This window comes from Sceloporus undulatus, chromosome 6 (assembly GCF_019175285.1).
Source record: "Sceloporus undulatus isolate JIND9_A2432 ecotype Alabama chromosome 6, SceUnd_v1.1, whole genome shotgun sequence".
NCBI classification, from domain to species: domain Eukaryota; kingdom Metazoa; phylum Chordata; class Lepidosauria; order Squamata; family Phrynosomatidae; genus Sceloporus; species Sceloporus undulatus.
Window position 1 is genome coordinate 31,848,831 of NC_056527.1, and position 25,294 is coordinate 31,874,124.

At 39.7% G+C, this 25,294-nt stretch overlaps 1 protein-coding gene across 7 annotated transcripts in view; it reads left to right on the plus strand.

Annotated features, from left to right (window-relative positions):
- Nucleotides 1-246: 246 nt before the first annotated feature.
- PPP1R9A (protein phosphatase 1 regulatory subunit 9A) overlaps nt 247-25,294 on the plus strand; it is a 164,677-nt gene continuing 139,629 nt past the window's right edge. For all 7 annotated transcript variants that reach the window (XM_042471796.1, XM_042471797.1, XM_042471799.1 and 4 more), the window contains exon 1: nt 247-1,900. In XM_042471796.1, the coding sequence (XP_042327730.1) occupies nt 458-1,900 (1,443 nt within the window). In that variant the 5' untranslated portion in view covers nt 247-457. The remainder of the gene's footprint in view (nt 1,901-25,294) is intronic.

Consider the following 25,294-nt stretch of genomic DNA (forward strand, 5'->3'; position numbering starts at 1 on the left):
CCAGTTTGCCCTCTTTCCATAGCACTGGGAGTAAGGGCTAACTTCCAAGGTGGTTTCCTGACTATATAACAGACAGATTCAAATGTGCTTAATCAGAGAGGTAGACTTGACATCAGATGCTTTCATATCACAATCTTTCCCTATTTATAGCAAACTTTACTACAGAACCTGATGTAAAAGCTGAACAAGGATGAATTGCTACAAACCCATGATTGTGAATCAATATACTCCTTTGTATTGCAGGTTGCATCGACATTTTCGTTTGGCAGTCATCTGGTTTCTCATTTGGGTTTTGCTGCTTTCCTTGTTATGGCCCATATCTAGAGGATGCTCTTCTGCCTCTGAGAATGGCCTTGGTGAAATCTTGTGCACTTTAAACACATCCTGCAAACCTCAGTGGAATTGGTTGCTTACAACAGCCACTATGTATGTTGGTTTAGCATCCCAAAAGTAAAAAATGATGAAGACGGAGTGTTCAGGGGAGAGATCGACCCTCCGAAGTGCTTCTCCTCACAGAAATGCTTATAGGACTGAGTTCCAAGCATTGAAAAGCACCTTTGACAAACCTAAGTCAGATGGGGAACAGAAGACAAAAGATGGTGGCGAGGCTTCTCAGCAAACCAGGGGGAGGAAATATGGATCTAATGTCAACAGGATTAAAAATTTATTCATGCAAATGGGCTTGGAGCCCAATGAGAGTGCAGGTAGCATGGCAAAAAACAGAGGTAAAGGGGGTCCACTGTCGCCTCAGAGAAGAATTAGGCCTAAAGAATTTGTGGAGAAAGGAGATGGATCTATTGTGAAGCTAGAGTCTTCGGTTTCAGAAAGAATTAGTAGGTTTGATGCTATGCACGATGGTCCTTCTTATTCCAAGTTTACTGAAACACGGAAATTGTTTGAAAGAAATACTTATGAAACAGGCCATTCCAATCGCTACTCCCCAAAGAAAGAGAGGTCAGTTTCTAATAATGATCTTCAAGACGAGTGGTGCAGTTCTAAATCTAACAGAGGAAGTACAGATTCCCTGGACAGTCTTAGTTCAAGGACAGAGGCCGTTTCCCCAACAGTGAGTCAACTTAGTGCAGTGTTTGAAAATACAGATGCACAACAAAGTATTACTGTTTTAGAAAAAGCAGAGAACAACGAAGAATACTCTGTAACTGGTCACTATCCACTAAACCTGTCTTCAGTGGATACAGATTTATCATCCACTGTCACAAAGTGTGATGATTTTAGCCCCATTAAAGATGCCAACGCTTGGCCTCCTGTAGCCAAAGAAAGTACCACTTCAGTATCTGTTGAGAACTCAAAGCAAGTCTGTAGTAAATCTCCATTGGTTAATGAAATTTCTAAAAGCACTTTACCTGAAGTAAAAACAAGTGGAATACAAAATAAAGGTACTTGCCATGATTCTGTTGATACTTGTGAAACAGCTAAGCCAGAATCAATTGACAGACAGAATGTTGGTGAGACCTTTACCAGAAATAGGGCAGAAATAGAGCCTGACGTTCTGTCTACAGAGCAGAAAAAGATCTCGGATGGAGCCGAAGCAGCAGAAATATTGGGAAACTTAATAGCTGATGATGACACTGCAGTCACCGAAGCCTCACATTCTGTTGGCACCTATTGTGAAGATATAAATGGAAAGGAAGTACAGGAAGACTTGAATAAATTTCAGAGTACTCATGTGTATATGCACTCTGATTACAATGTCTACAGGGTACGATCAAGATATAATTCAGATTGGGGGGAGACTGGAACAGAACAGGATGATCAGGAAGACAGTGATGACAATTATTATTATGAACCTGACACAGAATGTTCTGAAATTACTGGATTGCCAGAAGAACAAGAAATCCCAGCAAACAGGAAGATTAAATTTAGTAGTGCTCCGATTAAGGTAAGTTTTGGTGGTCTTCTGTCTGTCTATACCTCTAGACATGCTCATTCCATTTCTTTTATGCTGTTGTTCAGTGGCTGTTGGGTTTCTTTGTTGGTTATATTTTAAAATTTCATTCTGACATTGTCCTTGATGAATTTGGGGCATTTGTATGTGGTACTGAATATTGTGTTGGCCTTCAGAATTTGTCTTTGGTTCTAACGGAAATCTATATTGAAATATTGTATATTCTGATGGCCTCTGCTTTCAGTTTTAATGATTGATTTAAGACACATATCTTAAAGGATATTTATTTTATTTACTACATTGTGGCACTGTTTCTTTACCCTAAAGAGTTTTGGTAGGCCAGCCTAGGTCTCAAATTTTCAAGGCCGTCCCACTGGACACAGTGAGGTGGTTGGATAATGTCATGGAGGAAGCAGCAGCAGTCCCTGGTCATTTCCCTGTGTTGGAATGCAGAGTTGTGGCATTTCACCTTGCAACTCCTGACCTGGCTTGCTACCCTCAGGGGTGGTGGAAGATACTGTCCTAGCAGCTTTGAAGTAAGATCCACCTGACAACTTCTTGACCTTTGCCTCAGACCCTGGGAACTGTCTCCACCAGTTATACATATCTGCATGCACACATCTTTTTTCTGTTTGAGTTTTGCCACTTGTAGCTGGAAGCTAGGTAGGGTAGGGTTAGGTCCCTTACATCACAGAGGATGCTGAACTGATAAGGTGAAGTAACAGTGTATGGAGCCCAAAGCAAGGACATAGAATCATCAGGCCAGGGTTGCCTTTTAGAAGAATGTGCTCTAGACCTTCAGGTGTGATGAGAAACCTATGGTTGTGTTGCTGCCTCAGTTTGCTATTATTTGAGTTGAACTTCAGAAACTGCTAGAAGTTGGTTGCCCATGCCTCAGTCCAGTTGACTAAAGTAGCAGCAATTTGCCATGGTTATAGCTTGTTTATGTCAGAAGTTTGGCAATCCATGGCTTTGACTACCCACAGATCACCAAGCCTCATATAGTTCCATGATGGCATGTACACCTGGATACAGTGACATATCCACACATACTTCGCTAACATTGAATTATATGGGGCTTGACATCCAATTTTTTTGCCATCTATGGGCCCTCCTGGAACTGAACCCATGCAGCTGAGAAGGGGTCCACTGTATGTAATGTGTAGCCCATGCCATTTCAGGAGGATTGGTGGAAACGGGTGGTATGGATTGCCATTAAATAAATTGCTGAGTTTTAGAAGATGGATGTGAACATAGGAGTGCATCTGTCCAGTTAGATGCTTATTGCTCAATGAATTAAAGGGACTGAAGGCTTATTTTTTAAAGTTAGCTCCTGACACTTTTCTCTTTCCCATTTCTTACACCATCTTCCTCCCCATGCCACTTCCTTCCTAGTTTGGGCTAAGTGGGATTTGGAACACCATTGTTTTTAAATCTAGTGGGGTTGAAAGGAAATTACATGTTAACAAAACTTTGAGCCTTGTGTCAGTTTATTGGTCTTTATTGCTAATAACTGATATCACATGTTACGAAACATTGAGCCTCAATGGTTTATAGATGTGTATTGCTAATAATTGATACAAAATTATGATCGCTTTCTAGAGTAATCTTATTGGTTATATATAACAAAGTGGGCCTAGTAAAATGGTGTCCTTTATAGAAAATGGAAAAAATCAAGGTTTGCTTTTTTGGAATTTATATTATATTGGTTTTAAATATTTTCAAGCTGTGGATCATTGAATCCATGGATAAGAAATCCGTGGATACAGAGGGCCAACTATATTTACTTTTTGGCCCTCATATTGGCACCCTGTGTAGCTTGTAATATACTATTGTAAAATAAAATGTGCTCTCTCAGTATGTCTTATCAAGCCATATTGCCAGTTTTAAGGAGCTTTCAAGACAGTTGTCTCCTGGACACTGAGACTCCAGCCTCTGATTCACATTTTGCCTGACTGGTAAATAAGAGCTTTTGTATTACTAGTGAAGTAAACATACTGCCAGTTTCAGGTAGTCAGCTTTCTATGTTCCTAATAATAGGTGAACAGTAGCTAAATGTGCCCCCCCCATGGCAAGACAAATATGGGAAGCAAAAATTGTTTTCCTGCTGAAATATCCCCAGTGACTCATCTCTTAACACCATTAATTACATAAATAGAAATGCACTGCAGCATGATATTCTTGGTCATTTTTGTTTTCTGTATTCCATCATTTTGAAAAATTTAAAGTAAGCTAACATAGTGCAGTTTGGTGGGGGCAGGAAGACCTCTCCTGTCTTCAAATCCCCTCACCTTCTATGTATGTATCATTTGGAGAACCCCAACATTGAGCTAATAGAGTGCCCACAAGGCTGCTTACACATCCTATTCAGGTTTTCTCTCTACTCTGAGCTTGATGGATAACTTTAGGGAAGCTGTTATCTCTCATTGCTGCAGGTATGCATCTCAGGACCATCTGGTGCTTTCTTATTCTCCTACAGCTTGATCCTGGCTTCTCCAGCTTTTTCATTCCATTTGACAGACTAGTCAGCAAACATGATGCTAATATTGTAGCCTGTGTAAGGCTATCTTTTCTAAATTAAAATTTAATCTATTTTTCTTTTTAATGCAGAATAATATTTAAAAATATGTGAACACTTTTAGGAAGTTGGGAGGGGGAATGTATTAGAACTGCATAGTTCTCAGTCAATCAGTGCTGTGTCCAGGGTTGCAGATTACAATGTGTGAACTTCCACATTTGACATCACCACTAAAATTATGTATATCTGGACACACCTGATAATGTTGACGCATAGAGCAACTTTATATGAAACTAGATCTCTGGCCTGTCTGGCCCATTGTTGACATTATCTCTCCATGTGGGATTCTTAAGGGATTCATGAGAGATTCTTCAGCCCTGTCACTTGATATCCCTTTAAATGAAGCTATGAAGAGTTCAGCCCGTGACCTGCTACATGCAGAGCTTCTGTGGTACCACAGAACAATGGATTTTCCCTGTAAAAAGTACAGAGTGGTGTTCTTGCATCCTGAAAGAGATCATAGTTGAAAACTGTCCATACTTGGCTAATGTAGCCACATTTTTCAGAGCTCTTCCTCACAGAAAATGCATTTCGCCAATTGCTGATTTTTAGGAAGCAACTTCTTTTCAGTGTATGTTTATGCAAACTAAGGCTAACATTCAAGACAAATGCTTTGTTTAGGGGGTCACAGGATCTGCTTTACAGATTGTTGTGAGAATGGCTGAAATCAATAATGTGAGGCATTTTGGAGTACTTGAATGTACAATATAAATGTAGTTTTGTATTATTTTGCTGTGTCAGGCAGTTTCTTACTAGGTCCAAAAATATTTCTCCTGTTATGCACATCACATTTATGTAGATATGTGGCTCTATCCATCTAGCATTGATAGGAATATTAGGCCAGAGGCATCTGGACAGCTTCAGTTGCCCACTCTGTACTCAAAGAGCCAGCTGAGAGTTTTGTATATCACTAATAATAATAATAATAGGATTTATTTATATACCGCCCAATCACTGGGAATCTGAGCGGTTTACAACAGAGGGGATAATAGACGGTTCCCTGCCCACAGGCTTACAATCTAAAAGACACGACACAAAAGGAGAAGGGAATGGTGAGGAGGGAGGGGATCAGGTCCAGCAGTTCTTCTCTCCCTCTGAGGCCTGGACCAAGGCAGATGGACCGGAGGGAGGGCTTGTCTTCTTCCAGGCAGGCCTGGTGGAGCTAGCCTGCCTCTCTCTCCCTCAAGATGGTGGCTGAAGGAAGGGCTTTTCTTCTTTCAGGCAGGCAGTTGGAGCTAGCTAGACTAGGAAAAGCCAAAGTCTTAAGTTCTATACAGTTCACCAAGATTTTTAATTACTTAAGCAGATGGATATCTACTTCAGGATTGCTGAGGTCCATCAAAGTCTGGAGTCCCAAACATTCCCCACCCCTGTGCTAGATAAAAAACAGTACAGTGGGCTCTTGTTATCCACTGGGGTTTGGTTCCAGGACACCCCCCCCCCCCCCCCCCGTGGATATCACAGTCCATGGATGTTCAAGTCCCATTAAATACAATGGACAGTAAAATGGTGTCTCTTATATACAAATGGCAAAATCAAGATTTGCTTTTTGGAATATATATATTTTTTGAATATTTTCATGGCATGGATGCTTGAATCCATGGATAAAGCATCAGAGGCTACAGAAGACCAGCTGTATAATTTACATAGTTATTTAATATTTAATTACTGTTTTCGTATGTGAGTGTGGTCAGTTAGTGTCTATTTAGGCTGCAATTAACAAGGGCTCTCGCCCGCTTATCATTACCACATGCTTTTTACAAGTCTGGTAAGAGCTCCTACTCTTTTCTGGATCCTGGAGAATGGCAGAGATCTCCCTGACCTTGAAGACAGACTCAGGAAACGGCCAGGTCCTTATCTCACTGTTTTCTAAACGTCTCTGAAGCTCAGCATAGCAAAGATGAATCCTCCACCCCAACATCAACCATTTTGGAACTGTGAAGGAGAGGGGTGTCTTGCCCACACAGTTGTGATGTATGGCTCACATATGCAGCATGCTGCCATAGTTAAAACCTCTTCCCCTTTTTCATTTAATATCATGGCTATCTGTGGAGAGTTGTGGCTTGCAACCCCTTTGAACTCAATACTCTTAATTTTTGTTTTAAGATATACAGAAACTGAGAATGAAAATTCAGGTTGATCAGGCTCCAGATTGAAGGTATGCCCATTTGGTCACAGAAATGTAAATTGTGCATCAGAGTATTTGACCATAAAAAATACATAAATATAATAGATTTGATAAAGAATGCCTTCGGATCCAGTTTTCCTTGACCACCTAACAATATGTATTTTCATATTACTCATGTAAAAAGCTGGGGCATTAAATATATGAGCTACTAAAAAGTATTGTGCTGTCCTCTTGCTGGGTCATTAATCTTATCACTGTGAATCAATAACAGCAAGATCCTATTTTCTGTATCTGATAATGGAATACAGTAGTATGCTTTGTCTTCTAACTCTGATTTCCTTTTAAAAAGCCAAGTCTTAAGAGTATGCAGAAAAATGCATCTGAAAAATGTATTTTTACACTTATTTGTCAAATTGAAAGTTTATCTTTTTTACATTACCTTATTGTTTTTGTTTTTAGAAAACTAAATAATCACTACAGCGGTTTTTCAGTTTTTACAATAATTTGGTCCCATGACACAGCTATAATTTTTTGTGTTTCTGTTAGCGTGTGTGTATCTATTTGTAAAATAAATATGTGTTAGAGGACAGTTGCTTTGCTTGGTCTAGGCTGTTAACAAGGCATGGGAACTTGATGGCAAATCCAATGTCAGATTTTCTTGTAGAAATAAATTGCAGAGTTTGGAAATGTTACATTTTGGGTTAAAACTCCCAGAATCCCACAGACAGTATAGCCACTGAGAGTTGTAGTCCAAAAATCAATGTTACCAAGCTCTGGCCAATTGACCTAGGAACCACCGCGATCAAGCCAAGTCTGAAATCATATTATAAGATGCAATCCTAGGAGTTTATCGCATGGGGTTTATCCCGTGCAGAAACAGGATTTTAAATGAGAAAGTCCTGCAAAAGCGGGATCGTTTTCACACAACGTCATGCATTAATGCGCACAGAAAGTGGACAAACTCCACAAAAGCGGGATTGTTTTCACATGACATTGGGGGCATTGAGCATTAATCCAGCATTAACCTGCACAGAAAGTAGACAAAATTGGCTGCTTTTTACTTTCGGGATTCTCCCGAAAGTAAAAAGAGGCCAATTTTGTCCACTTTCTGTGTGGGATATTTTTGCATTAATTCTCAATACCGAATCTGAAAACGATCCCACTTTTGCAGGATTTAGGCATTTAGCCTCTCATGTGATAAACTCCTTAGCCTATTAATTTCAAGACATTAATGACTATTTTGAATGTCAGATAGGGCAGTAGGGCAACATTAATGATTTGGTGCACAAGTCCAAATGAAACTAGGGCTGAGAAGCAGCATATGTGCTGGATAAGTCTGAATAACATGAAATAGGAGCTGCTAATGAAAAAGAGCAGTTAAGACATGAGTCAAGTTAAAAGATCTATTTGACTTGGGAAAACTGAAGATCACAAAGGAAGATGAGTGGAGTGGACAGCTAGGGCAGTGTTAAGGTTAAAGTGATGGACTGGGACATAATTCTACAATCACATCAGTAGTTTGAAGCTTGCGACTTTGGGCAAGTTGTTGTTTCATGTGGCTGTTGTGAGATTAACATGGTGTGTGTGTGTGTTTGTTGGGGTGAGGAGAGACAGAACCAACCTTGAGTTCCTTATTACGTGTAAATGTAAACAAATACATGTAAACAGAGAAAGAACTGTCTTCCATTCTTAGTGGTTCATGCTGTATTTCTTAAATTTTTGTTGAACCGCCAATAACAAATACTAAGATACAGAGAGCAGGGTAGCTACTAGCCCTCCTTACCTACAGCTTCAATCATCCACAACTTGAAAATATTTTTTAAAATATATAAAACCTTGGTCTTGCCATTTTATAGAAAGGAGAACATTTTACTGCACCATTGTTTCTAATGGGATTTGAACACCGAGAGTCCTGAAACCAATGCCAGTGGATGATAAGAGCCCACTCTATTGGGAGGCCTTGCAGATTTATATGATGATGGGTTAGTTGCCAGGATTTGCTCCTATTTTTCCTGATCGGTATGATGTCGGTGCCTCATTGTTTCATTTCAGGAAAACCAGTATTCATGCTTGCAGAGAATGTTATCTTGTAATCTCTTACAGCTGCAGTAATCATTTATCCTCTCAGTAATAGAGGCTCAATTGACAAACCATAAAGAGTCAAATGATGAGCTGATAGAGGGGTAACTGGAGAGGATCTATGCAATGTAGGCAAACAAACAATCCCAAACAATTGCTGTTTTCTTCAGCTGTGCCAATTTGCATATAATTGAAGAAAATTTCTGATCTAATGATAATAAATAGATTTATTGTTTGTTTGTTCAGTTGTCAGTAAACAGCACATCTGGAGATGTGAGTCAACTCTGTGTTGTTATCAAATGAAAAATCCAATAAGGCAGTGTGTAAAGGATAGAAATGGTCAGTGATTATTAAATAAGATGCAAAAAAAGAGAAAAAAAATAGGCCTGGTCATTTAGCATTTGATTCTCCTAAGTGCAATACAGTGAACTCCAGGAAAGCTAATTTGGTTTGATTCTCACCAATTGTACCTGAAAAATCTGCGAAACATACTGAATGCCTTCCATCTCTATGCTGATACAAGAAACCAGTCTCTTGACAGCTGTTTGCTGGAACAGGGAGGGTGGGAAGCTATCCTCCTATTGCCTCATGTGGGAGTTGAAGTGAGTCATTCTATTGTCCTTTGAAACTTTTGTTCCAGCATTTAAACTCTTGCAGCTAATGTGGCAGTCACCAGTGGAAAATTCTGTGCTGTTAAGCTGCTTTCACTTGGAAGAGAGTTGCCTTAACTATTTTAGTCTCACAGCTTCCTCTGCTTCACAGTATACTACTGTGAAGATGAAAAGTAGCAAACACTTGTAGTGGAGGAAAAAAATAACTTACAACACCTATGCAGCCTAATTGCCATGTTTTTTTTTTAAATAACCAATAAAAGGAAGATGCTGGAGAGGAATAGAAAAAAAAAACACATTGAAGAGGGAAAGAAATGAATAACAATGTTGTTCCCCACCTCACTACCTCCAGCACATGCAACCTGTGATTCTGCTTTTTATCTTGTCGTTTCTGACAGTACAACTTTACGTCAACTGGTTAGCATGTACTTTGGTTAAAATAAATAAATAAATTCAGAGCTCTGCACTCAGACAATCATCAACAAAAACAGAATTCAATGGCCCCATACAGATAGGCCAAAATAAAGTAGCTAAGATGGTGGTCTGATATATCTGTGCCTTCAAGCCACCTTTCAACTTATGGCAACCCAATGAATTTAATAGGGCCTTCTTAGACAAGAAATACTGGGAGGTGGTTTGCCATTGCCTCCATCTGAAATATTGTGTACAGCACATGCCTTTCCTGGCAGTCGCCCTTCCAGTTACTAACTAAGGTTGACACTAGTTAGATTAGAGATGCCTTCAGGATATTTAAGCCTTACATGGTGCGTCTAGTTGCCAACCAATTCTCTGGTTTGCTGGCTAAAGCAGCAAGGTCAGAAATTGAGCTTATTACCCTATTGGCAAAACAATACATCTCTGCTAAGGAGAAATCATGCCATGGTGTTCTGAGGTCTCTGGAATCCATCCAAGAAGGCACCTCTCACACTGGGATGAATGAGCTCCATTCCTGCATAAAAATGTGTTGACCTCCAGTTTTCTTGAAGCACAATTCCTCTCATCCCTAGCTTCCAGGACCATCTGGAAGGCCACATTTTGCTTACAGTATGGGAGAACTGGTGGTGATGGTGGTGGAAATGGGGTCAAATGGCTTTCCTCCAGGAAATGTAAAGCTCGGAAAGAATTTATTTGTCTTCCTGGGAGCCTAAACAGTCAGGGCACGATATGTATAGGATTGCATTGCTGGACTCAGTTGTTGTTCGTATGTTGCTTCTTAAGGACTGAAAGAATACTTGGTATTTCCACATGTCTGTCTGTCTTTCTCTGTGTACATACATTTACCTGTGAAATAATATGGATCAAACTACAGTGGCAGATTTCCTGTCATATAAGCCATGCCAAGTTGCTGTTTCCCATTGTTGTTTTAAATAAAGGGCTATTTTAAAAGAAAGAACACAACATTTTAACATGCTTTTAGTTGTAAATATAATATAATTATTTCAAGAGAGATAGTCACAGTGGACAGTGTCCAAAAAAGATGCCATAATAATTTGTTAGTCTTTATCATGCCTCAAGACTTTATGTTGTTTATAATGTAATAGAAGACTAGAATATATTTTTATGTAATATATATTTTTCACTTTCCCTTATATTTAGAATCTATAAATCAATTGGAACAAATTAATAACAAATCAACACCTTGAGTAGGTGTACTGCTTAAACTCACAAGTAATTCAGTACACAGTAATCCATTCTGCTTGGAGCTACCTTTGGAAACTGCAGTACGTCCAAAATGCTGTGGCCAGATTAATAACTGGGGCTGGTTACAGGAATTCTTGAGAGTTGAAGTTCAGCTAATCTGGAGGGCAAAAGGTTGTGAACCACAGAGTTAAGGGGCCTAACCAGTACCTTTGCCATCCTCTGGTTTATTTATTTGTTTGTTTGGTTTTCAGTGGTTTCTATTAATCCTTTCATTAATGTTAAGAAAATGACAGTTGATCATTACTAGAAACATACCTTTTTTGTGTTACTCCACTGAAATTATTGAATATGTGTTTTTTTAAAATCCCTCTCCCCATTATTTGCATTTTAAAAAATTCTTCTTATATTTTCCTATTATGATAGGGAACACAGATGCTGTTAATTGCACAGAATTTAAGGAACAGCTGGACAAATAACCATTTTAAATTTCTAAAAGCATTTTAGCATTTTGTCTTTTACTTGACATTATTAACAGATTACAAGTTTTTGACTATCACTGTACTTAAAAGGATTAAAATAGATGAGAAGGGATGTAAGATTGGGGGGACAATGCTTTTATAAGCTTGCAACATCATGTGGTAATATATCTGTTGTGATTATTTTTATCACAGTTACTAGGTTCAGGAGTACACTCTTCCATCTTTAATTCTCTGTTAAGTGGTACATTAGAGTGTTAACCTATCATGCAGATTCTTCCAAGTATGGCTAACCTCTGGGTTCTTCACTGCAGTTGATTATTTCATGATACGTTCATGTACGTTATTGCATTTTATCCTCTAGCGCGTGAAATGTCTTTTCATTTTACAATTAACACCCAACTACTGTATTTAGTTTGGCTTTGATTGTATACAGTGAGCCCTTGTTATCCACTGAGGTTTGGTTCTAGGGCCCCTCATGGATACCAAAATCCATGGATCTTCAAGTTGTATTAAATACAATAGATGGTAAAATGGTGTCTCTTATATAAAATGGCAAAATCAAGGTCTGCTTTTTGGAATTATTTTTTTAATACTGTATTTTGAAACCATGAATGCTTGAATCCACAGATACAGAGGGCTGATTTTACTTGTAAACCTCTGTCTCTTGGCTGAATTTTTGGACACTCCTAATGTTTTGTTCCCAAGCAGCATGTGAGTGCACACTGGTCACTCCCACTTGGCATTCTGCAAGCATCCCCCAGGAAGAAAAAGCTTAACATTTGGGCTGAAGTGGGGCCCCTGGTTTGTTACTCTTCTAGGAAGTTAAAGTCTGAATGTGGGGTTCCATTTCTTGGGTAGAATGGGAGTGATAACCTAGATGTTTCAGACTGGATGTAGTGTTGGCCTTTTCTAGATAGTGAGGTTGCAGGTACTGCAATTGCTCTTTCAACTGGGATTAGTCAAGCATATGTGACTAGCCAGCATGCACCAGTATGCTGCTTATAAATGTTAAATCAGATCTTGGCATATCAGTCCATGCAAACAACCATTGGAACATACCGTTAAGGTTTGGTAACATAGGAATTGTTTATTCTACTATTTACAGGAGATCCATGACTCTAATTTCATGCAGCATTGCATTTAGCAGTCTCCTGCTTGCTGTAGGCAAGAAGGGATCTGGATGCAGATGAATCCATGTGCTTCCACCTAGACAAGGAAGCAGGCTGGTGGAGGAAGCATGGAGCTCTGTGTCATCTGACAGCCTCTACTGGGATATTAACTTTGTGGGCCTAATTACACAGCTGGAGAAATAGCTAGAGAAAAATTCATATTCCTTCTAGGAAATTCCCCCTTTGGAACTTCAACTTGGAACAGGCCACCCATGCTTAAGTGATAATAGTAATAAAAAAAAATAGTCTGTTGGATTTTGAGATTTCTACTACAGTTTCCTGATAAACTATGACAGCTTCTCTCTTTTGCTTCTAGCAATCCTTCCATTTGGAATTTTGATATGAAACTTCACTTGCAACATGGAGAACCCTGGAAGCAATCTGTCAAATTCTAGGGCATCTCACATGATGTCCCAATGATTTATGGCTTCCATAGAGAGGCAGGCAGGCATGCACACATGCATGCACATGCACACACACAGATAGATAATACCTTTTATTACAGATATGAATGTAAGTAATGGTGATTACCATAGTATACATTTGATCTGAACAGTTGTGCCTCTCCAGACTCTTTTGGCTTACAGCTCATATCATCCCTAACCAGCAGTGTCAATGGGGAAGAATCATGGAAGTTACAGTACAAACACATCTAGGGGACAACAGTTGACACTGGTGGTACATATGTTTCTATCAAGCAAACCTCATCAGTTTCCCAGAGAGAAGCACATCAGTTCCTTTTAATCTTCTAGAACTGTCTTAGCTTTCTGTCTCTTTCCTTATCTGTTCCAAAACTATTTATGTGTATACCTTCCACACAGACCAAATGTGGTGTGTGTCATATTCACTGTGGCTCTTCCCTGGAGGTTTTCAAACAGAGGCTGGATGGCCATCTGTCGGGGATGCTTTGATTTGGATTTCCTGCATGGCAGGGGGTTGGACTGGATGGCCCTTGCGGTCTCTTCCAACTCTATGATTCTATGATTCTATTCTATGATTCTTCTCTTTCCTTCAGAATTTTCCAGAGAAACCACCATCTGTTTCCTAGATGCTAATTCCCAATAAGGAAAAATCTACCAGTTACCCTGAGATCAAAGATGGAAAATGTATGGCCTTCCTGATGGTTTGGCTTACAATTCCAGCCAGCCGCATCCTGTATGCTCCATAATAAAGGATTGTGGGAGTTGTAGCCCAAAACACTTGAGAGGGTCAAAGGTTCACCACCACTGTGTCATCCTATAATCTGTTTAACTAAAGGTATAACCAAAGGGCATATTTTCACAGGGAGATTGTGCACCACCTCTTTGGCTTTCTGCCACTTCTTTTCTGGATTAAAACTCCCAGAGCCCCTAGCCAACATGATTGTATTGACTGTGGGATATCAGGTGTAGTAATAAAAAATATTACATTCCAAAGCTCTTATTGAAATCTTGTATATCACCATTTATGAAGACTGCAAGACTGCATTTAGTATGTATATAACCTGTCTCTTTAGGAGGCATTCTTAGATTGTAATAGAACTTGCCTCTAATTTGTGAGTGGAAGCTGTTTTTCTCACAGATCCATACAGATGTGATTGTGAGAAGCTTTTCTGTATAGCATATCTGAGCGATTGTGTTCCTGATGAGAGTCCTGGTTAAATTTGTTAGATGTTAAAAAAAAAAAAAAGATTTTGCAAGCATCCTGTTATCACTTATCTTTGGCTTATGGGCAGGCCAGTTATATCCCATGTCATACAGCAAGTTTTCCTCCTCCATATGAAAGAACATGGGAGGCAAGCACTGCCCTACTGGATATAGTGAGACCTGCTTTGCAGTAAACATGCATATATAATCGTGAGTTTGCAGAAAGTCTTCTCCAATCTATAGTTTTGCTGATTGGGTTTCCATTAGATCAAGTGACATTTTCTCCATTTCTCTCCTCCTGCATATGTTCCCCAGTGCCTGTATAATAGAGGTATGCAACACTAACCGGTCAGTTTTCTGTGTCTGAGGGCTGCACAGACTGCCAAAAATTAAAAAGAAAACAGGAAATGGTTAGAAGCCTACTTCTGTTTTTTAAAAATTAAATGTTAAAACAATGCTGTGGGCCCTGTAGCCTATATAAAAGTTGAGGTTCTGTTCTTGGAAGCTTTTAGAAGTGAGAATTATCTCCTTTTTCCAGAAAAGTTATGGTTCAGCTAATTTTGGAGTGGTGCAAATAGGGGATGCCAGAAGGGAAAGCGTGTGGCCCAGGGTTGCATTTTACCCATCTGTGCTGTACAAGAATGTTTTTCTGTAACACCACAGAAATTTGGGATTAAATTTATGTATGGGATTAAATTTATGTACCCTTTGTTAGTTTTAGCTTTTATTCATCATCCGATCAGAGATGATCACAAATACTTGTTGCCGAGTCTGGGCTGTTTCTGCGCCTGTCAATCCTTCAGATTTGTGGAACAGAAGATTGGGTCATTCCTGAAAATCTTACCCATTGTAAACAGCAGATACGTGCTTTCTACACATCAGTGCTGCATTTTTGCATGTAGGAAGTTTAAGAGCTATTACTGCAGCTCTGCATGACTTTATACATAAAACAACACTGCAGTCAGTATCACAAGGGATTTTCATTTTATTTTATTTTTTGTCAGAGCTACTGTCTTCCCATTCTTTTTTCTTTCTTTCTTTCTTTCTAGTTCTGATTTGCTCCCTTATGTCATCTTTCCCCCCTGGTATCTTGGTGCCTGCTACTTTCTGTTTCCAGTGATGACCTATGATTGTTCTTTCATTTTATATTCTTGCTATCATTTCCAACAAGCCAAAGTGGCATGCCATATGTTCGTTTATTTTCAGTACTGAAAAATGTCTAATTGTAGATACATTTGGTGGTTGATCTACTGTCATGTGCTTTATATAGGACATCCATTTAAAATGCTCTGGTAATTTCAGACTGGTCAGTTCATGTAATATGCACATCATATCAGCTGTACTGATTGTCAGTGTCTGAACTAAATCTAAAGTGCTGGTTTTAACCTTCAAAGCCTTCTGTGGGTTTGGACCATATTGCTTACTTTGCTCTCATTTGCCCATCATTGAGAGATTTGCAGACATGAGGACAAGCAAGTTCTCTGAATGCAGTAGCCACACTACATTAACTTTATACACATTAGCAGTTAAGAGTCCTCCAAATCTGTGGTTCTTTATCTTTGTTAGTCCACTGCCCAAAGTCCTAGCTTAACCACTTGGGGAGTTGCTGTCCAAAAACATCTGGAGTATCAGAAGTTAAAAGCCACTGTTCTATGTCCCATTTCTACAGGATTTCAAAAGAGTCTTGCTTTATCTATTTCATTCATGAGCTATGTGCCAGTGAATGGAGTGCTTCTGTGCCTGCATGGCTCTTCCTGCCAGCTGTAGTGGCTAAGCTCACCAAAGAGTTTGCTGCTGCCTTTACCAGGTTGGAGATGGTTGCCTTATCATTTGAACTGAGCCTGGTTTACATATACTGGTTTGTATCAGGTCAGACTATTAAAGGTTTATATGACATTACGCTTTCTGATTCTACTTAGTGCAGCTGCTTGCATTCATGTAAGTAGCACATGAAAAGCCAGGTTCTCCACAACCTGTTCTCTTGTTCTGTCCATACACAACCACTATCGGCCTTACCACACTTCTCCTTTATACCATGTTAATTCACTCCAGCTGTTTGTCATAGGCAGGGACGTAGCCGGGGGGGTTCTTGGGGTCTGGACCCCCCCTTCCATTAGAAAAATGAATGGTGTGTGCTGCTGCGCTGCCGCACTCAAGCCCCATTATAACGGTGGCACTTAGTCTGGACCCCCCTTCCCAAAATCCTAGCTACGTCCCTGCCATAGGGATACTGAATTGTACTGCACCTTGCCACTTTTCTACTGTAATTGTGCCTTTAGCATACTCCATACATGAACTTGTCTTCTGCAGTACTCTGTCATAGCCTCCTCCCCTATATATGATTCCCAGTATTAAATTAGTGCTATTCTTTTTTTTCCCCCCCCCCCCCCCCCCCCCGGCCATGGCATCACAGCAAAAACACCTGGCACTGGGCAAGACCTTTGCTCATGAGAGGTTGAACAGGAAAAGAAAATGGCTACACCACCACCACAATTTTTTCCATCTTGTATAGATGAAACTTTCTACCTTTGGTTTGAACTCGTGAAGTTGGGTATATTTTGGCATTTTAGTTGTTTCCTTGCCACCACATATAGGGTCTTTGTCTTGTAGCGCCAATCTGGTTAACACAGCCCAGCAGCAGGGTTTCTCATAGGTCAATTACAGAAGGAGACTGGAATTTGACGATTGAAGGGGGATATAGACGGGTGGGCACCCATTTTTGTCCCTCGTCGGTGCTGTGCCAGCTGCATGGCATGGCACCAATGCACTGCCTAAAAAGAAACCGCTATAGGCAGCTTCTTTTTAGGGGCGTCATAATGGCGCTTGCTGCCATGACGATGATGGTTCTGGTGAGTGCCGTTTAGATGCTTGGACACCCATGCGTCATTGTCGCATGCCCCGTGTAGACAGGGGTGTGGCAAAATGGTACATGGGTGCCAAAAGTAGGGTGTGTGTGGACGCCCAGCCCTACCGAGCCCTAATTTTGGCTCCAGGCTGGTGCAAAGCAGTAGTCTATACAGGGTCTGAGTCCTGGAGTCTGAATCTTTGCTAAATATCTGTGGCCATCCAGATATTGCTGCAGTCTAAAGATCAAAACTGGCAACTGGAATGGCCAATGATCAGGAAAGATGGGTGCTGTAGTTAACCAACATCTGGAGAGACACAGGTTGTCCCTCTTGATTTAAAGGGCCAGTGCACAACTGAACCTCTGCACGTGAGTACAGCACAGCTTCTCCTAAAGTAGAGGCGGGCAAAGTACAGACCTCCAGATAGTTGTTAGCAACTCAATTGATTCCTCCCTGCTGGTCATGGCTGATAGAAGCGGTAGTCTAAAAATATATAACCATATTTGACAATAAAAATGCACTTTACCTGCATTTGCTTTTTTGGGGGGGTATTATTTATCAACAACTTTTATCCTTTTCAACTGTCTTCCCAGACTTGGCCACAGCTGTAGCAGAACTATAGACAAGTTGTGTGTGGGACACAGTTTTAGAAGAGGATTAGCCCATTAAATTGCATCTATTCAGTAAAGAAACCATTCCTTTTTAGCATGTGCACCAGTCTAGTTTGTATAGTCTATACACTGCTTCTTTCATTTAGTGTTTTTTTTCCAGGAATGCACAGGTAATTAAATAAACACAAGAGACACAAAAAGGAATTGAAACAATTGCACAGAGATTTGTGGGTTAGCTGTGCCAAAACTAAATTCTGCAGCAGATTGCTTTACATTTAATTCATGACATGGCACAGCTGGTGCACGTATTTGTCACTTCATTTTTAAACATATGCCATAAAAATAATACACTTGTGTCTGATTATGTGTCAAACTGATGTCAAAAACTATCTCCGTGTAGCTATTGTCTCCTTTCTCCTAGAGGAGTCCTGGAGGATTTTCCTGTATTGAAAATGTCTAATCAAGTGATGGGCAACCTTTGGCCCTCCAGATGTTTTGGACTACATTTTCCACAACCCCTTATCATTGCCCATGCTGGCTGGGGATTTTGGGAGTCAAACTCCAAATCATCTGAAGGGCCACAGTTTATCTACCTCTGGTCTGGTCCATGTTAAAGCCATAGTCAGGGATTAATTCAAGGCCTCTATAGGCTGGACATCAACATTTGGTTGACATCGTGGTGCCGTTGTGGGAAATTTCAGACCCTGACTAGTTCCACAGACACATTTTTTCTATGCCAGGCAACTGAGTAATGTATTTTAAATCTCAGCATCTTCTGAAGCTACAATATCCTGGATACATTATGCAAAATTTCAAATGAGGGTTTATTGTCACTGCCCCTGCTGCCAAGTCATGTGGCTAAGGAAATGGGGGCACACAAGAGAGTACTTTGTCAAAGCTCTGATCAAACCTGAAGCCAGCCCTGAGTCTTCACCACAAAGAAATAATTTTCAGTATTTAATTCATGCATTATACATAAATGCTACCTAGAGTTGACCTTCCCACATTTGTGGCTTTGACTTTTGCAGATTTGACTATTTGCTGTTTTGATTAGTATGTTCTCTCTAAGAATCTCTAGGTCCTCTAGCGCTATCCTGCCAAAAGTTGACCATAGAGTTGTGCTGGAGAACCCAGAAGTATCCCGAGAGAACACTTCTCTAGGCATTTGTAAGTCTTCCAACATAATTCTGTGGTTAGTTCTTGGAAGATCTTAATCATGAAAGTTTCACTGGAGGACCTGGATATTCCTAGAGAGATGTTCTCTTAGGTCAGGGGTACGCAACCTTTTTGAGCTGGGGGCCGGGTTGCTGTCCCTCAGACAACTGGGGGACCGAAGCCCTAAATAAATAAATAAATAAATAAATAAATATTTTAAAAATTAATTAAATAAATAAACCGGGACAAATGTAGGACAAAAATTTCAAACGGAGGACACTTTTTTTACGAAATGGATGACACGCAAAAAAAAATTGCTGATTTTTTTTAAAAAGGTAATATAAATGCATGTTTCGGAGGCTTCTATAGACAATTGCCCCCCTTGCCTGCCGCTTGCCCCCTCCTCCTGATAGGCCAAAGGCCCCACGCCCTCACGCGAGAGGCCAAAGGCTCCGGCGGCAATCGGCGGCAGGACCGGGCGGGGGCCGGTCCCAAGGCCTTGCCGGGCCACAGGTTGCCTACCCCTGTCTTAGGTAAAAGGAATAGTGTTATTTTATTGTGGTTTTCCCACATTCATGGGGATCCTTCACCCCTAACCCCAGCAAATGTGGATGGACCTTTGTATTTATGATCCTATAGGTTCCATATGCAATTCCTAGTAATTCTGTAACTGTCACTGATTGCTGGCCATTAGTTTCATTTCAGCTGACATCAGTGAAGAAAGTGGAAGCTGTTGTCAATCATTTAATTAAAACACACAGTCAGTCTCAGAAAATAAAACATTTTTTCCAGATAAAGAAATTGGCACAACTTCATGGACAGACACAGCTATGCCAGTTTATACCATCTGGCCTTTAGAAGAGATGCATGTTTTCACAGTGAAATGCACATATACTGACTCCAAAACCATGTGCATTATATTTTAATTGTACTGTTATATCATGTTGCTTTTCAAACCTAAATTATGCAATACATATTAAGTCCACTTTCACTGAAAAGCAAAGCAAGGAATTGTTAATGGAGGTGGAACTATTTACATTTTTCTCCCTACCATACAGTTCTTCAGCCAATTTAAGTGCTCTAATGTCCAGTGTGTTATTACTTGTGCTAAAATGGGAACTGCTGGAGTTTCATAAGCTCTTAATATACCATATATGTTCTTTCGCTCAGGTAACTTGGCAAAGAATCCATCCAAGCAGCCGACTGTGTAAAATAATGCACATTATTATTGATATATTATTTACAATGCACACAGTAGCACTCTAAATGGCAGCTTATAGAGTTGCATGGCAAACAAAGCAGGGCCATCAGAGGGGATACCGTAAGAAATGGACTTATAGGCAAGCAGATGTACATCGATTTATTTCTTACCCATGAGTACTGATGTGGTGCCCATTGATACCCATAATACATTCTGATCAGCATAGACATCTTCATCATTTGTCACTCCACCTCACCCAACATGCTTTACTGTTCCTTCTGAGGTTAGCTACAATTTTCATTGTAATGTATGCACAGAAAAAGATAATGTGAGCATCCCTGTTCTAATGCAAACTGTATGTGGAGGTTTGTTCTTATACAACCAATTAAAATTCCTTAGCTGTACAAAAGGCCCGATTCTCATGGAGATGAAAGTTTCTAGTATTAATTTCCTGAGATGGATCAAGACAATTGTCTGTACTTTGGCACCTGCCTTAAGACTGCCATGATGCATACCTTCACTTCAAAATGTGCTGCCATGGCACTGCTGCCCAAAATAATTTCTTGCTTTAGAAAACAATTTCTTGCTTTTGAACATAAATGCTGCTTGCTGAAGAACAGAATGATGGAGATAGTTTGCCTCTAGTTAAATCTGTGATTATGCCACTTTTCTGCCAGAGATGTGGAATGAGCAGTTCTAACAGTTTCTGAAAGCTTTAGACTACCTAAGGCAACATTTTGATAGCCTAAATGTGTCCCTGAGAGAGAGGGAGAAGTGTAGATGTTCCTGCTTTAAGAAAAGCAAAAAGAAACACAAACAATCATAGCAACTGAACTTGCATCTACTAATAAAACAACCATACAATATTTTAAACAATAGTGTAAGATTAATTATGAGAGCCAGCATGGTTTAGTGGTTTGAGAGTTGGAGACCTTGGAGAGTAGGGTTCAAATCCACTCATCCATGGGAACCTACTGGGTGGCCTTGGACAAGACACACTTAACCTGAGAGGAAGGCAGAGGCAAACTCCTCTAAACAAATCTTGCCAAGAAAGCCTTATGATAGATTCATGTTGTTGTTGTTGTTGTTTGCCTTCAGTTCATTTTCTACTTATGGCAGCCCTCACTGAGTTTTCTAGGGCTGAGAGTGTGTGAGGATTGAAAACAACTTGAAGGCATACAACAACAACGACCACTACTCAGACAGTGTGCTCCAGCAGATCTCTCCCCCTTAAAAATATATTACCCTCACAAGGAAAGAAAACTGCTGGAGGAGGTAAATTTCATCTAACAAATTACTTGCAGCCAGACCCTCCACTCCCAAATTCAGTCTTCAGTGACTGTCCATTACATCAAGTTTAGTCCAACACGTTATGCTGCAAGATTGAGGCAATGTCAGATATTTGGCTTGTCTGAAACGGGAGCACAAAAGGGTACCTTAAGAGAGATAAGACTTTATACTAATTGACACATTCGACCTGTCAATTAATCCTCTTTTGCTTTACTGAGCCAATCACCCATCCCACTTTCCAACATGAGATAATTAAGTATGCCTAATTTACAGTCAACAAAGAGTTGATAACTTTGTTTTGTGATTGCAAACTGCCAAGTTTTGAGACTGATTAACTTCTGTAAATGATGTCTCTTCCACTGAGAATAAAACACCTACAGGTACTGGAGTGAAAATGGTGGTTAATCATTGGCTGCACAACTTTAGTGTCTTAAAAACAAGAATCTTGTAGAATCTTCAGAACTATCAAATATAGTACAGGTTTTGAGAACTTGAGCCCAGTCTTTCAGATGCTTGAACAGAGGATTAAGGAGACTCCAAGTCCACAAAAATCTATGTTTTTTTGTCTGTAAGATGCAGCAAGATTGCTTGTTTCTGTTACAATAGCACCACAGAAGTATTCTTATGGAGATTTGTTTCTAAAAACAAGGAACTCATTTTCAATTTGTTAACATTTCAGCAAGAACAAACATACTTGAATTAAACAGTGTTACCCTCCTTTTTTAATACGTATAAATTTCTCACATGATTCTGTTCTGGCTGCTGCCACACTGTAAAAATAATGCAGTTTGACACTGCTTTAACTGTCATGACTGTGGTATCCTGGGATTTTTAGTTTGATGTGGCATCAGAGCTCTCTCACAGAGAAGGGTAAATATCTCACAAAACTACAAATCACAGACTTCCATAGGAATTTATCACACAGGAGGAATTTCTCTTAATTTCGAATGAAAAGAAAGTGGGGCATCTTACTAACATCTCCAATTTTTCTCCTGTGTGGTAAGTAACAGCTTGCCTGATGAAGAAGCCAGTGGAGCTTTGAAAGCTTGCAATAAGTATATTGTACATTTCAGTTGGCCAATAATGATATCACTGTTTGGTGAATTTTTGTTTGAATTCTGAGAGGTGGTAAGTGACTAAATAAAAATAATAAGTAAGAAGGGTACGTGTGTGACAGAGACTGAGGACGATATCACATGTTTCCCAATTTCGGGGGGGAAAAAGAAATTAGAGCCAATTTGAAAATGAACACTATTACGCGAATGGTTGTCATGCTACCTGCCCTGAAAAAATGCTGCTGCTCTTGTAGCCAACTAAGCAGGAAAGATAGGGCATTTTCAAATACAGTGCAGCCAGTTGGAAGAGGAGGAGAAAGAGGAAGAGAAAATTGTACAAGGAAGTTCTTGTGTACAGCCCAGGAGAATTAGAGCTTAAAGTTTGTTTTTGTTTTTTTAAAAGGCAAGTTTTTAAAGTATTTCCTTAAGTGGAGAAGTCATAACAAGGTGATGTTTCCCACTTGGTTTGACATAGTCACATGTATGTATGCTCTCTACTTCTGTGTAATAAAACTACGAGACACTAGCCAAAAAACACTCGGTTTTGATAGATTCCCCCCCCCCCCATGCTTTAGTAGCTTGTATGAGCTGCTCCCATCTGTGAACCTCCCCACAGCATTATTTTTTAACTATTTGAATATTTAGGAGAGGGCAAATGCAGAATCATTGCATAGACATTAATCATTTCAATGACACAGTAACTTCATATGCCATTGATGCTTTGTTCTCATACCACCTCTTAAATGTTCAGCTGGAGATGCATCCTCTTGCATTGTTCAGTTAGCAGGATACATCAAATTGCCAGTTACTTTAGCATTTCCCTTTTTGCTTAATTTCTACATCTGTACAAATGTAAAGGGTATATTGCAAGGGCACTATCATAAGTGAGCACCTTACTGATTCCCAGTGTGGATGGCCACAAAAAGGCATCTGAGGAAATTAATTCATATTCACTGAGGGGTTTGGATGGAATTCAGTTATTAAAGCGTGTGGCCACATACTGCATGGTGAAGATAAAAGAGAAACATTGAACAGATGCCTCATTTTCCAAGCCTCATCAACCATGTGTGCTGTTTGGCTAGAATAATTAAGATTCTTTTTATTTTTTAATTATTAAAAACATGCCCTTATTTTTATTTTTAATAGTGAGATCTTGGTGACATGTTCCACTAATTCGATTACAGCTCATTTAAAATATTGCCTTTGTTTTTTGTTACTGCTTTATAAAAGCTTAGCAAGAGAAGCACTCTTGAAAGACTATTATTTCTCATTTTATTACTGCAGCATACATTTGCATTTGGACCACTCCTACTTGTAGTTTTTTTTAAAAAAGGGAATGCATTCAGAAATGAATTATGGATGGTTCTGAGAGAAATGCATAGAGTTTTTGATTAAAAAACATTTAGTACTTGAAGGGAAAGAAAAATATTAACATTCATAAAAATGTACTGAGGGTTTTTCTGCAGGCCTCTGCTTTCCTGGAATTTAAAGGGTTGAAAGTTATGGCTATTAAAGGTAAAGCAAAACACAAATCCATCCTAGAAAGAAGGAACTGGGGTGGAGGATGGGGAGGTGGAATTGGGGGCAATACTCAGTTAATATGAAGGATCAGTTTAAGAACTGTCTGTAAAATTGACTATGAATTCTGTAAACAGCTGGATTGTATTGCTTTTAGGATATCTTTTGTTTGACCTGGTTGTAAATTCTGGCCCTAGTTCTTTGGACTGGATCCAGACTTAATCAGACTTAGAGCAGTATGCCAGCTGAAATCAGTGGAAATTAAGTTAGTTGCAACTAACCTAATTCTCATTGATTTTAGTTGCTCAACTCTGAGTGAAACTGTCTAAATCCAGTTTTGTTTTGTTTTGTTTTTCTTAATGGATATATGTCCTGATAGCTATTCATTCCATAGTGTCAGAGGCAATATGACTCTGTACATCAGTAGCTGAGTAGCGTGAGGGCACCATTGAACCAATGTCCTGCCTCAGAGCTTTCCATAGGCCAAGGCGTGAAGACTCTGAATAGCAATAGCAATAACAAATACATTTCTATACCACTTATCAGTGAACTAGCACTCCCTAAGCAGTTTTACAATGTGTAACCCAATTGACCCCAACAATCTGGGTATTCATTTTATCAACCTACGAAAGGATGAAAAGCTGAGTGGACCTTGGAGGCTTGTAGCAGATCACATTCCAGAAGCATGGAGGTGAAACTAAATTAAATTTTAAACACTTCCAGTCTTATACTAGTCCAGAAAAATATTATTTACGAAATGGGAAGTGAGTAGTTGTCACCTCTGGTTTCTGAAAAAAACACCTAAAACAGGCCCAGAAAGAAGGAAAATTTTGCTTAAATGGCAAATTGTGTCTTCAGAGGCTGGGACGGGGCACAATTTGCCATTTTGGGGGCAAACACGTTTTTGGGAGAGTGCTGCATGTTGAGTGTTGACTGGCGTAGCTTGTATGTGGCTTGTGGACTGTACTTTTCATATGTTCACCACAGGCCACTGTGTAAAGAGAGTTTTGGACTCAGTAGAGATCTGGGCTGATCCAGCATGGCTCATTTTCTCATGCCCAAATTGACAAGGAGTCACTGTAAGTTGGGCAACATTTAGAAAATGGAAGAGCATACAGTTATCTGAATGTGGGATCTCTTCAATCTTTGAGGCATTAAACCATTTCTAAGAGGACTTTATCTTCCAGGTCAGTAAGGAGTCATCCTATTACATAAAGACATATATCTCTTCTTTAAGTGTTTAATTTGTCTCTCTCCATACTGGGAGAAGGAGGGGAAAAGACTGTTCATGTTTGTATCACCCCACTTCTGATCTGTCCTAAGACACAATGAGGGGAGGGTTCTTCCACCACATCTACCTTAGATCCCTTGCTCACTTGACTTGACCCCTTCCTTGACCATG